The 14,190-nt window shown below is 43.9% G+C and overlaps 1 protein-coding gene across 1 annotated transcript in view; it reads left to right on the top strand.

Moving 5' to 3' along the window:
* LOC139452118 (U5 small nuclear ribonucleoprotein 200 kDa helicase-like) overlaps nucleotides 1–14,190 on the top strand; it is a 52,448-nt gene that overhangs the window by 14,741 nt on the left and 23,517 nt on the right. Inside the window, exons 12-22 of the mRNA XM_071233443.1 lie at nucleotides 429–566; nucleotides 839–994; nucleotides 1,853–2,023; nucleotides 4,049–4,366; nucleotides 4,805–4,954; nucleotides 5,593–5,654; nucleotides 6,148–6,328; nucleotides 8,017–8,121; nucleotides 9,362–9,464; nucleotides 12,370–12,548; nucleotides 13,499–13,651. Coding sequence (XP_071089544.1) covers nucleotides 429–566; nucleotides 839–994; nucleotides 1,853–2,023; nucleotides 4,049–4,366; nucleotides 4,805–4,954; nucleotides 5,593–5,654; nucleotides 6,148–6,328; nucleotides 8,017–8,121; nucleotides 9,362–9,464; nucleotides 12,370–12,548; nucleotides 13,499–13,651 — 1,716 coding nt within the window. The remainder of the gene's footprint in view (nucleotides 1–428; nucleotides 567–838; nucleotides 995–1,852; nucleotides 2,024–4,048; nucleotides 4,367–4,804; nucleotides 4,955–5,592; nucleotides 5,655–6,147; nucleotides 6,329–8,016; nucleotides 8,122–9,361; nucleotides 9,465–12,369; nucleotides 12,549–13,498; nucleotides 13,652–14,190) is intronic.

The raw sequence follows: 14,190 nt of genomic DNA, 5'->3' as shown, positions 1-14,190 counted from the left end.
GCTGAGTGCGGCGTTAAACAACAAACAAATCAAAGACTTGATTTTGTCTCACTCATGACAAGGAAGTGTGGATCAGGAACATTTGGCTCCAGTCCATCCTATCCTGTCATTGGGGCGGTTGGGTATCCTAGTGGTTAAAGCATTTGCTTGTCACGCCAAAGACCCGGAGTAGTATAGGTAATGGGGTTCGATTTCCGACGTGGGTAAAATGTGAGGAGCCCATTTCTGGTGTCCCCCACCGTGATATTGCTTGAATATTGCTAAAAGCGGCGTAAAACCGTACTCACTCACTCACTCACTATCCTGTCATTAGTTATATATCCAACCTGTTAAAGCCACTTAAATAAATATCTCATTTAGTCTCAGTTCAAACGGATATAAACATCTTTACAAATTGCATTGCTAACAATGATAATTCTTTTTTCCAGTCTCTTGTTCCGATTGACCGACTACCTAAGTATGCCCAACCTGCATTTGAAGGTTTCAAAAGTTTAAACAGAATCCAGAGTCGACTGTGTAAGGTTGCCATGGAATCCGATCAGAACATCCTGCTCTCTGCTCCCACGGTGAGTGGCACAATTCTTAAAGATTGTTGAGTGATCTCAGTTTAATTGTTGCATTTTGTCTTAATTCATGAACTAATGGTCCTTTTCCAGCTGATGTGTGTCAGTGGAAAATTCCAAATCATTTAAGGATATAATTTATTAAAGAAGATTAAACCTCATATTTACAATTTGTAGTAAGGTACAAAAACATTTGAATCACCAGTAGAATTACAGAAGATATATATAGTAGAGGATTGAAAGCATGCAGCTAACATGCTGGAGTTCTATTTCAGGGAGCTGGTAAGACAAACGTAGCCCTGCTGTGTATCCTGAAGGAGATTGGTAAACATGTCAACGAGGACCACACCATCAACACAGACGACTTCAAGATCGTGTATGTCGCACCGATGAGGTCCCTGGTACAGGAGATGGTTGGAACATTCAGTGAAGTAAGCATGGTTCATGGGAACCTCTGTCCACTGACACTGTGGCATTCCAGGTCACCATGACCCTGATGGGATACTGGGACCAAATAGCATCCCATGCTTGTTGTGAGAGATGACTGATAAAGATATGGTGTTTCCACCATGTGGCCTGTCTGATTGTGGCTCATGCCGTCACCCACTGGTTTCTTATACCCTGGGGCACGGGTGGCCCAGTCACCTGCAGAGTTGCGTCCCTTCGCACGCCAGAAACCTATGATTGTGGGTTCAAATCCCGATTTGCCCTGATTATGTTTCTAGCTTTGTCAGCACCATACCCGTCCTCGTGGGTTTCACTGAAGTGGTAAATGTCCGAGACCTGCATCACTTTGGGATTTCCTCCAACATTAAGCTGACACGCCATTATATAAGTGGAATACTGTTAAAAGCGGGGTTAAACTCACTCACTCACTCACTCACTCACTCACTCACTCACTCTTATGAAGATCCGTGGTAGAATCGGCATCCCATTCTTGCCATTAAAGGCGTCTATGCTTGTCGGAAGAGGCAACTAACAGTTTTGGGAGGTCAGGCTTACTGACTTGGTTGATGCATGTCAAAGAGCAAACAAGTGCTATAGTTTGATAGTTTAACATATCGTTACACTCCAACGAAAGAATATTCACTCCAGTTCCACAAAGGAATCAACATGATCCTAAGACTAAGTTATAAAGTACGGGACTTGGGATGCTGATGGTGAGGAATGTCTATTAGATTAGCTCTATATCTAAAACCACAATTAATCCCTCACACATTACCATCAAGTGTGTTATTGCGTTTGACTATTTATTGGAGGTTGTTAAGTCTGAATTGCTGCTGTTACAGAGACTGAAGTCGTATGGCATCAAGGTGGACGAGTTGACCGGTGACCACCAGTTGACCAGGGAGCAGATCTACCAGACCCAGATCATTGTGTGTACACCGGAGAAGTGGGACATCATCACAAGGAAGGGGGGAGAGCGGACCTACACGCAGCTTGTCAGACTCATGATATTTGTAAGATTTTACACCATTCTTGTCTCATATTGGCTTGGGTTCTCTGGATAAACAGGGTCCCCAGTTTGGGTTGGATGAACTTCGCCCTTGAATTGGGTTCTCTGGATGAACGTGGTCCTCAGATTGGGTTCTCTGGATGAACGTGGTCCTCAGATTGGGTTTTCAGGATGAACTTCGTCCTTGAATTGGGTTCTCTGGATGAACGTGGTCCTTTGATTGGGGTTCTCAGGATGAACTTCACCCTTGAATTGGGTTCTCTGGATGAACGTGGTCCTTTGATTGGGGTTCTCAGGATGAACGTGGTCCTTTGATTGGGTTCTCTGGATGAACGTGGTCCTTTGATTGGGTTCTCTGGATGAACGTGGTCCTTTGATTGGGGTTCTCAGGATGAACTTCACCCTTGAATTAGGTTCTCTGGATGAACGTGGTCCTTTGATTGGGTTCTCTGGATGAACGTGGTTCTCTGGATGAACGTGGTCCTTTGATTGGGTTCTCTGGATACGTGGTCCTTTGATTGGGTTCTCTGGATGAACGTGGTCCTTTGATTGGGTTCTCTGGATGAAAGTGGTCCTTTGATTGGGGTTCTCAGGATGAACTTCACCCTTGAATTGGGTTCTCTGGATGAACGTGGTCCTTTGATTGGGTTCTCAGGATGAACGTGGTCCTTTGATTGGGTTCTCTGGATAAACAGGGTCCCCATTTTGGGTTGGATGAACTTCGCCCTTGAATTGGGTTCTCTGGATGAACGTGGTCCTCAGATTGGGTTCTCAGGATGAACGTGGTCCTTGAATTGGGTTCTCAGGATGAACATGGTCCTTTGATTGGGTTCTCAGGATGAACTTCACCCTTGAATTGGGTTCTCTGGATGAACGTGGTCCTTTAATTGGGTTCTCAGGATGAACTTCACCCTTGAATTGGGTTCTCTGGATGAACGTGGTCCTTGGATTGGGTTCTCTGGATGAACGTGGTCCTCAGATTGGGTTCTCTGGATGAACGTGGTCCTTTGATTGGGTTCTCTGGATGAATGTGGTTGTTGTTTTGAAAACCGAGTGCGTAATAATTATCATTAGAAAGATGCTTTTGAATGCAGCACACATTGAAAGTCAGGGTAGTCCCTGATTATCTTGATACACGATTTGCATTCATAGGAACCCATTTTTCATGAGCAGCTTTTTGACATGAGTGTGTATGGTAGCTTTGACCTTGTTGCAGGATAGCTAAAGATTCGATTATTTTACATGTAGCTGGAATATTGTGAGTGTGGCGTTAAACAACAAACAAACACTTCATGATCAGGGGGGCATTTCCAACCGCATCTTAATGAGCAGTGTAATTTTTTGACTGGCATTTAGGGGATGTTGGAGTGATGCATCTGTTGTCTTCAGGGCAAAGCAGATCTGCATGAAGGACATGGAAGGGTGGGAAGTCGTTTACATTTTGCACAGCGCTACCTATTTTCAGATGACCCAAAATTCTCTTGTCATCTCATTCCGAAATGTATGAAGCTCTATGTGTATTGGAATCAGTATTAGTGGTGTTTGTTTCTTGGGCAATTGCTTTCTTTGGTGAGCGGTCAGTGGGGTATCCTCGTGGTTTAAGTGTTCGATCATCCTTTCCACGATATTGCTGGAATATTGCTAAAAGCATAGTATAAACCATACTCACTCACTCCTATGGTGAGACCAAAGGATCTGTGGGTTTGAATCCCTGATTCACCCTCATTGTTTGTCAGCACCATATCCATGCTAGTGAAAGAGGTGAAATCTAAAACCTGCAGGGCGGTCAGGTAGCCTAGTGGTTAAAGCGTTCACTCGTCACGCCCAAGACCCGGGTTCGATTCCCGACATGGGTAAAATGTGTGAAGCCCATTTCTGGTGACCCCCGCCGTGATATTGCTGCAATATTGCTAAAAGCGGCGTATAACCATACTCACTTACTCACTCGCTAAAACCTGCATTACTTGAGGCTTAGACCCAACTAACTCGCTTACTGACTCCTACGGATCCAAATTTGATTTTCTTTCAGGATGAGATCCATCTTCTCCATGATGACCGAGGTCCGGTACTGGAGTCTCTGGTTGCTAGGACGATCAGAAACATTGAGACCACACAGGAAGATGTGAGACTTGTTGGACTCAGCGCCACTCTGCCAAACTTTGAAGATGTTGCCACATTCCTCCGTGTTGATCCCAAGGAGGGCCTGTTCTTCTTCGACAACAGTTTCCGCCCAGTGCCCCTGGAGCAGCAGTTCATCGGTATCACGGAGAAGAAGGCTGTCAAGAGGTTCCAGCTCATGAATGACATTGTGTATGAGAAGGTCATGGACCACGCTGGCAAGAACCAGGTTAGCTAACAAATGTTTCCTAATACTGACCAATGAGTAGGACTGCATGGCTTATGTAATCCAGTGCTGGTCTTGTATTCTTGCCAAGAGAAGTTATAAAATTGTTATGAAGCAAAGCAAAGTGTTGTCATGCGACCATGTTTTGAGAGAGGACCAACACTTTTTTTAAAATATTTTAGTTGGTGCTCAGCTTGTTTTCCATGGTAGTCTCTCTTGCATCAAACCCTGGTGTTCTAGAACAAATGAAGCCCTTTTCTAATTCCTTCTTTTTTTGACCTTATTGGGAAAGTTGGGCATAATTGGTCATAAGCGCCAGCTTAGATAAGGATCAAGTGCTTGTGTGTTTCAAGTGGTAAACATTTAAAACCTTCCCTCACTCACTCACTCACTCACTCACTCACTCACTCACTCACTCACTCACTCACACTCTGTTTCCAGCTGCTGATATTTGTGCACTCCCGGAAGGAGACGGGGAAGACAGCGCGGGCGATCAGAGACATGTGTCTGGAGAAGGACACCCTCGGAGTGTTCCTGAAGGAAGGCTCTGCCTCCACGGAGATCCTCAGGTCCGAGGCGGAACAGGTCAAGGTGAGACTGGTAGACAAGGGCACTCTGGTCAGCTGGTCCTCTGAATGAAACTCTGAACGTTTCACTCCATAGGCAGAAGTCTGACTCCCAACAACAGCAACTTACTTTAATAGCATCTGAAATATTGATAATACGCTTGCATTCGAAAATGTTAAGTTCAAGCAATAATCTTTCATCTTTTACTTATCCTGCATTACTACATTTTAGGAGTAATGCAGGATAAGTATACTAATGTAAAAAATATTTTGATTTTACTTAAAAAAATTACTTATCCTGCATTACTCCTTAAACGTAGTAATGCAGGATAAGTATACAAATGTAAAAAATATTTACATTTTACTTATTCAGTATATGTTTTGAAACTTTAGCAATATACAAATAGTTATTTAGGGATTTATTGAGCTAATAAGCATGTAGTTTGTACATATTAGCTGTGTATGTGTCAGATCAGTTAAAATTCATGATAGACTTCTGACAACTATGAAAAAATCTAACACCTGTCGTTGTACAGTGATAACAAGGTTCTCATTTAGTGTGCAGTCCATCTTCCTAGTATGTTGTTAGGTTCATTTTAAACATTGTTTGTAAACTAAACACTTTATAACACTTTTAAGGATGTTACATAATGTTGCTTGCAGAACCATGAGTTGAGAGACCTCCTACCGTACGGATTTGCTATCCATCATGCTGGCATGAACAGGTATGTACGATGTAAGCAGGGATGTAGACTGGCTCGGTCAACTGGCTTCAGTCTAATGTTCAAGGTATCCTGTGAACTAGTAGAATTTCACCCTTTCTAGGGAGTGTCCTAATGTCATCACTATTTCGACAGGTAAATGTTGCATAGTTTCACTGCTGGGGAAGTCAGACAAAGGCTAACTCCAGATACCCAGAAAGTATGTAACCTTCTCGCAGTGTGAAAGTTCTTCCTTCGCTTGCTATGATACACCTATTTTGGGGTGAAAATATTTTTCGTTCCAATGAAACATTGCCACCACAAAAGAGTGTGAGTTTGGTATTACGCCGCTTTTAGCAATATTCCAGCAATATCACAGCGGGGGACCCCAGAAATGGGCTTTACACATTGTACTCATGTTGGGATTCGAACCCGGGTCCTCGGCGTGACAAGCGAAGGCTTTAACCAGTAGGCTACCCGACCGCCCAATACCACAAAAGATGTGTTTGTGATTCAGAGTTGACCGAGCACTTGTGGAGGATCTGTTTGCTGACCGACACATCCAAGTTCTAGTATCAACATCGACCTTGGCTTGGGGCGTCAACCTCCCAGCACACACTGTCATCATCAAGGGAACACAGATCTACAGCCCAGACAAGGGAAGATGGGTGGAGCTGAGTGCTCTCGATGTCATGCAGGTGAGGGCAGATGGCTGGAGCTCAGTGATCTCGATGTCGTGGGTGAGGGGAGATGGGTGATCTTGATTTCATGTAGATGGAAGATGGTTGATCTCGATGTCATGCAGGTGAAGGAAAAATGGTTGATTTTGATGATATGCATGGGAGATGGGTGATCTCTTTGTCATGCAGGGGAGGGGAAAATGGTTGATCTTGATGTCATGTGGGTGAGGGGGAGATGGTGATCTCAGTGTCATGCAGGAGAGAGGAATATGGTTGACCTTGATGATATGCAGGGGAGATGGGTGATCTCTATGTCATGCAAGGGAGGGGAAAATGGTGATCTCAGTGTCATGTTGGTAAGGGGGAGAAGGATGATCTTGATGTCATGTGGGTGAGGGGAGAAGGATGATCTTGATGTCATGTGGGTGAGGGGAGATGGTGATCTCGATGTCATGTGGGTAAGGGGAGATGGTGATCTCAGTATCATATGGGTGAGGGGGAGAAAGGTGATCTCGATGTCATGCAGGTAAGGGGAGAAGGGTGATCTCGGTGTCATGTTGGTGATGGGAGATGGTGATCTCGATGTCATGTGGGTAAGGGGAGATGGTGATCTCAGTATCATATGGGTGAGGGGGAGAAAGGTGATCTCGATGTCATGTGGGTGAAGGGAGAAAGTTGATCTCGATGTCATGCAGGTAAGGGGAGAAGTGTGATCTCCATGTCATGTGGGTAAGGGGGAGAAGAGTGATCTCGATGTCATATGGGTGAGGGGAGATGGTGATCTCGATGTCATGTGGGTAAGGGGAGATGGTGATCTCAGTATCATATGGGTGAGGGGGAGAAAGGTGATCTCGATGTCATGCAGGTAAGGGGAGAAGGGTGATCTCGGTGTCATGTGGGTGAGGGGAGAAAGTTGATCTCGATGTCATGCAGGTAAGGGGAGAAGTGTGATCTCCATGTCATGTGGGTGAGGGGGAGAAGAGTGATCTCGATGTCATATGGGTGAGGGGGAGAAAGGTGATCTCGATGTCATGCAGGTAAGGGGAGAAGGGTGATCTCGATGTCATGTGGGTGAGGGGGAGAAGGGGGATCTCGGTGTCATGGAGGTAAGGAGAGAAGGGTGATCTCGGTGTCATGCAGGTAAGGGGAGAAGGGTGATCTCGGTGTCATGGAGGTAAGGGGAAAAGGGTGATCTCGATGTCATATGGGTGAGGGGGAGAAAGGTGATCTCGATGTCATGCAGGTAAGGGGAGAAGGGTGATCTCGATGTCATGTGGGTAAGGGGAGAAGGGTGATCTCGGTGTCATAGAGGGGAGATGGGTGATCTCGATGTCATGCAGGTAAGGGGAGAAGGGTGATCGCGGTGTCATGCAGGGGAGATGGGTGATCTTGATGTCATGTGGGTGGGGGGAGAAGGGTTATCTCGATGTCATGCAGGTAAGGGGAGAAGGGTGATTTTGATGTCATGTGGGTGAGGGGGAGAAGGGTGATCTCCATGTCATGCAGGTGAGGGCAGAGGGGTGATCTCGGTGTCATGTGGGTGAGGGGGAGAAGGGTGATCTCGATGTCATGCAGGTAAGGGGAGGAGTCCACATCTATGATAACTAACAATTGCATTTGTGATGGTTACCACCAAATCCATCATATTTTGTTTAAACTATGGCATTGGCAGCAACATTTACAGAGATGTTTTGATTGACTTGCAGATGTTGGGTCGAGCTGGTCGTCCCCAGTATGACACGAAGGGCGAGGGCATCATGATCACCAACCACAGCGAGCTTCAGTACTACCTGTCCCTCATGAACCAACAGGTAATAACGTAGATATAGGCAGATCAAGATCATGGTTAAAGGGACTGAACAGGGATCAGATGGACAAATTGTCTCCCTTAGTTGCTGCCAGGATCAGTAGGTTATCGATTTGAATCTGTCCCAATTCTTATTCATGGTCTGTCAGTACAACCCGTTCACAGGTTTCAGGATCTGTGTCACTACAGGTTTTCCTCCCATATTAAGCTGCCTAGCCGATTTGAGATAATGTCAAATTCATTCACGCAATATTTCTGATGACAGTCCCTAACTCACTCCAGCTGAGATGGAGGTGTACATCAGGTACAGCAACATCATCTTCTGTCAAGTATATCATTGGTAGATGTAAGGTGTTGGTACTACTAAATTATTTTCTGCTCTGAATGAGGAGTATCAAAATATTTAAATGATGCTCTTGTGTCAAATGTCTGTAGTGTTACAAAACTGTATTCCAGTTTATTTCCTTACTGTAATTGGCCCGTGAAGATCCAGGGTAGAATAGGTCTTCAGCAGCCCATGCTTGCCGTAAAAGGCGACAAACGGGATCGAGTGGTCAGGCTCAGTGACTTGCATGATGCATGTCATCGGTCTCAATTAATACAGTTTTGTAACACTACAGACATTTGACACAAGAGCATCATTTAAATATTTTGATACTCCTCAATCAGAGCAGAAAATAATTTAGTAGTACCAACACCTTAGATCGATGCTCAAGTTGTCAATCACTGGATTGTCTGGTTCAGACTCAGTTATTTACAGACCGCCGTCATATAGCTGGAATATTGCTGAGTGCAGCGTTAAACAGCAAACCAGCCAACCAACCTTACTGTAATTAAAGGAAAATATTTGGTGAATGTTGTCAGATAATGAGATAGACAAGCCATTTGACAAGAAAAGCCAGATATTCTCCAATGGTAGTATGTGTGTTCTCCACCATCTAATTGTGACACCAGACTTTTAGAATGAAAGTAGTTCTTGCATTAATAGTGATATCAGAGTGAAATATCAATTTATTTAATGATGTTGTACATGCCACTCCTTCATCTTGCAACAGGGGGGTAGCCTGGTGGTTAAAGCGTCCCTTGTCACGCCGAAGACCCAGGTTCAATTCCAGACATGGGTACTATGTGTGAAGCCCATTTCTGGTGTCCCTGCCATGATATTGCTGCAATTTTGTTAAAAGCAGCGTCAAACCATACTCGCTCACTCCATCATGAAACATCCGATCCTGTGTTTGTTGCAGCTTCCCATCGAGAGTCAGTTTGTGAGCAAACTAGCGGACAACCTGAATGCAGAGGTGGTTCTGGGCACTGTACAGAACATGAAGGAGGCCATCGACTGGATCGGTGAGTCAGTAGTGCCAGTCAGTACCACATCAAGAGGTTCACTGGAAGACTTGGGACTTTAGATGCATACCTAATTCATAGTACATATCCAAACATATATCCTTCAACACCAGGGGACACAGGTGGCCCAGTCGTCTAAGGCACCGCAATTCACTGTGCAGAGTTGCATCCCTTGGACATGCCAGAAACCTATGATTGTGGGTTGGAATCCTGTTTCGCTCTGATTATGTTTCTAGGTTTGTCAGCACTTCGTGGGTTTCTCAGAAGTGGTAAACATCTAAGACCTGCACCACTTCGGGCTTTCCTTCCACATTAAGCTGACATGCTGTGAAATAACTGGAATACTGTTAAGCGGCGTTAAACCCAACTCACTCACTCACTCACTCACTCACTCACCCACCCACCCACCCACCCACCCACCCACTCACTCACTCACTCACTCACTCACTCACTCACTCACTCACTCACTCACTCACTCACTCACTCACTCACTCACTCACTCACTAGCTGTAATATTGCTGAGTGAAGCGTCAAACAACAAACAAACAAACATACAGCATCACTGCCTTACCTGAATTACTGCAGATGGTTTAACCTATACAATGTGTAAAAGCCTTTTTCTGGTGTTTTCCACAATTATAATGCTCCAATATCGTTGTTAAGTCTAATAACATTCTCGTTGTTTAACATGTTTAATGTAGCTATGACTACAGATGATGTGAATAGGTTCACGTTGTTCCAGGCTACACGTACCTGTACATCTGTGTTTAATGTAGCTATGACTACAGATGATGTGAATAGGTTCACGTTGTTCCAGGCTACACGTACCTGTACATCTGTCTAATGTAGCTATTACTACAGATGATGTGAATAGGTTCACGTTGTTCCAGGCTACACGTACCTGTACATCTGTGTTTAATGTAGCTATGACTACAGATGATGTGAATAGGTTCACGTTGTTCCAGGCTACACGTACCTGTACATCTGTGTTTAATGTAGCTATGACTACAGATGATGTGAATAGGTTCACGTTGTTCCAGGCTACACGTACCTGTACATCTGTGTTTAATGTAGCTATGACTACAGATGATGTGAATAGGTTCACGTTGTTCCAGGCTACACGTACCTGTACATCTGTGTTTAATGTAGCTATGACTACAGATGATGTGAATAGGTTCACGTTGTTCCAGGCTACACGTACCTGTACATCTGTGTTTAATGTAGCTATTACTACAGATGATGTGAATAGGTTCACGTTGTTCCAGGCTACACGTACCTGTACATCTGTCTAATGTAGCTATTACTACAGATGATGTGAATAGGTTCACGTTGTTCCAGGCTACACGTACCTGTACATCTGTCTAATGTAGCTATTACTACAGATGATGTGAATAGGTTCACGTTGTTCCAGGCTACACGTACCTGTACATCTGTGTTCAATGTAGCTATGACTACAGATGATGTGAATAGGTTCACGTTGTTCCAGGCTACACGTACCTGTACATCTGTGTTTAATGTAGCTATGACTACAGATGATGTGAATAGGTTCACGTTGTTCCAGGCTACACGTACCTGTACATCTGTGTTTAATGTAGCTATGACTACAGATGATGTGAATAGGTTCACGTTGTTCCAGGCTACACGTACCTGTACATCTGTGTTTAATGTAGCTATGACTACAGATGATGTGAATAGGTTCACGTTGTTCCAGGCTACACGTACCTGTACATCTGTGTTTAATGTAGCTATGACTACAGATGATGTGAATAGGTTCACGTTGTTCCAGGCTACACGTACCTGTCCATCTGTGTTTAATGTAGCTATTACTACAGATGATGTGAATAGGTTCACGTTGTTCCAGGCTACACGTACCTGTACATCTGTGTTTAATGTAGCTATTACTACAGATGATGTGAATAGGTTCACGTTGTTCCAGGCTACACGTACCTGTACATCTGTGTTTAATGTAGCTATGACTACAGATGATGTGAACAGGTTCACGTTGTTCCAGGCTACACGTACCTGTCCATCTGTGTTTAATGTAGCTATGACTACAGATGATGTGAATAGGTTCACGTTGTTCCAGGCTACACGTACCTGTACATCTGTCTAATGTAGCTATTACTACAGATGATGTGAATAGGTTCACGTTGTTCCAGGCTACACGTACCTGTACATCTGTCTAATGTAGCTATTACTACAGATGATGTGAATAGGTTCTCGTTGTTCCAGGCTACACGTACCTGTACATCTGTCTAATGTAGCTATTACTACAGATGATGTGAATAGGTTCACGTTGTTCCAGGCTACACGTACCTGTACATCTGTGTTCAATGTAGCTATGACTACAGATGATGTGAATAGGTTCACGTTGTTCCAGGCTACACGTACCTGTACATCTGTGTTTAATGTAGCTATGACTACAGATGATGTGAATAGGTTCACGTTGTTCCAGGCTACACGTACCTGTACATCTGTGTTTAATGTAGCTATTACTACAGATGATGTGAATAGGTTCACATTGTTCCAGGCTACACGTACCTGTACATCTGTGTTTAATGTAGCTATTACTACAGATGATGTGAATAGGTTCATGTTGTTCCAGGCTACACGTACCTGTACATCTGTGTTTAATGTAGCTATTACTACAGATGATGTGAATAGGTTTACGTTGTTCCAGGCTACACGTACCTGTACATCTGTGTTCAATGTAGCTATGACTACAGATGATGTGAATAGGTTCACGTTGTTCCAGGCTACACGTACCTGTACATCTGTGTTTAATGTAGCTATTACTACAGATGATGTGAATAGGTTCACGTTGTTCCAGGCTACACGTACCTGTACATCTGTGTTCAATGTAGCTATGACTACAGATGATGTGAATAGGTTCACGTTGTTCCAGGCTACACGTACCTGTACATCCGCATGCTGCGTAACCCACCACTGTACGGCATCTCCCACGACATGGTGAAGGAAGACCCACTCCTGCAGCAACGCCGCAAAGACCTCATCCACACCGCGGCCACGCTCCTTGACAGACACAACATTGTCAAGTATGAGAAGAAAATGGGCAACTTTCAGGTAAATAAGACTGTTAAATATCTGGAGAGTATCCTGTTTACTCTTATGAAGGCGTCGTCTTGGCGAGCCGTCACTGTTGGCGGAACAGTAGATTTAGTCATGAAAAGATGACAGTTATTATTGAGGACAACATTGTATCATGGAGACCTATGTACAGGTCATGTAGAGTGACGACTCAATAATTTTGTCATTTTCTGAAGTTTTCAGCTTTATTGCAGTCAAGTATATTCACAAGTGTTGCAATAAAAGTGTCAAAACACTTCATTTAGTGTGTGTCACAATATAAGATGCAGAAATTCCTTTCATAAAGAGAGTATTGCTCCAGCATGTATGTCATACTGATTTAAGAACTCAGTTATTTCTAACCCTATGGGTCATAACCTTTAATACTGATCTCATTGAAACAAAGCAGGAACAGTGGATTTGTTTGATTTCTGAAGTCACCATCTGTACTTGATAGGCTTCCTTTAGATTGGTCACTCATTTTCTCAGCAACCCATGCTTGTCGTAAGAGGCGATTAATGGGATTGGGTGGTCAGGCTCGCTGACTTGGTTGATGCATGTCATCGTTTCCCAATTGTGTGGATCAATGCTCATGATGTCAATCGCTCGGTTATCTTGTCCAGACTCGATTATTTACGGATCGCCGTCATGTATAGTAAACTATGGTTATAACAAACTCAAAGGGACCTCTAATTTTAGATCATTATGACTGTAGTTTATTATGAACATATATACAGCAAAAGGCCAGGACCAAAAAAAACCTGGTTCTTTCTATCTGCCAGTTAGTTATTAACATAGTTTACTGTAGCTGGAATATTGCTGAGTGCAGCGTTAAACAACAAAGAAACAAAAGAAAAACAATCATTTAGGTTGGTCACCCAGTTTCTCAGCGTTGTCATGATGGAGAAGTTCCTAGAGAGACAGCTGTATTCTGTCTGTGTTTCCAGGTAACGGAGCTGGGTCGGATCGCCAGTCAGTACTACCTGACACACGAGACCATCGCCACGTACAACCAGCTGCTGAAGCCCACCCTGAGTGAGATAGAGCTGTTCCGGGTGTTCTCCCTCTCCTCCGAGTTCAGGAACCTTACTGTCAGAGAGGTAGGTACAACTTTATACAGTTCATGATCCAGTTGTGTTGATCAACCATTTATTATACCATACTCAATGATTCCTAAAATGTGAGTGGAAGTTGTATAGCACAGATGAAAGGTTCATTGGTTATCCTGACCTTAGATTATTTGTCTCCTTTTCTTGAAATCATTGCTACTCTGATCTTTGTACTGTCAACTCGAAGAGTGTTGTACTGAATTGTGGTTGAAATGTTGCTTGCCCTGTATAACAGCTGTGCAGTGTGTGAAAGCCATGCTTGGTGTCTTGCGCTGCGATACTGTAAAGCTTGAAATTAACGAGAGCATGAACAAAACGCGAAAAATGTGGTTGGTCTTTGTTTGCGTTAACTAAACTTTGCATTTATGTCTCCAAAATGACTAGCAACAGTAATACGGCCTAACTGCACACTTGGGTCAGTCGGGTAGCCTAGTGGTTAAAGCGTTCGCTCGCCACGCCGAAGACCCAGGTTTGATTCCTGACATGGGTATCATCTGGATACCCATTTCTGGTGTCCCCCGCCATGATAC

This window comes from Haliotis cracherodii, unplaced genomic scaffold, assembly GCF_022045235.1.
Source record: "Haliotis cracherodii isolate W230 unplaced genomic scaffold, xgHalCrac1.p SCAF_9, whole genome shotgun sequence".
Taxonomy (NCBI): Eukaryota; Metazoa; Mollusca; class Gastropoda; order Lepetellida; family Haliotidae; genus Haliotis; species Haliotis cracherodii.
Note: the sequence above shows the minus strand (reverse complement) of the source record. Positions and strands in the feature narration are given on the sequence as shown.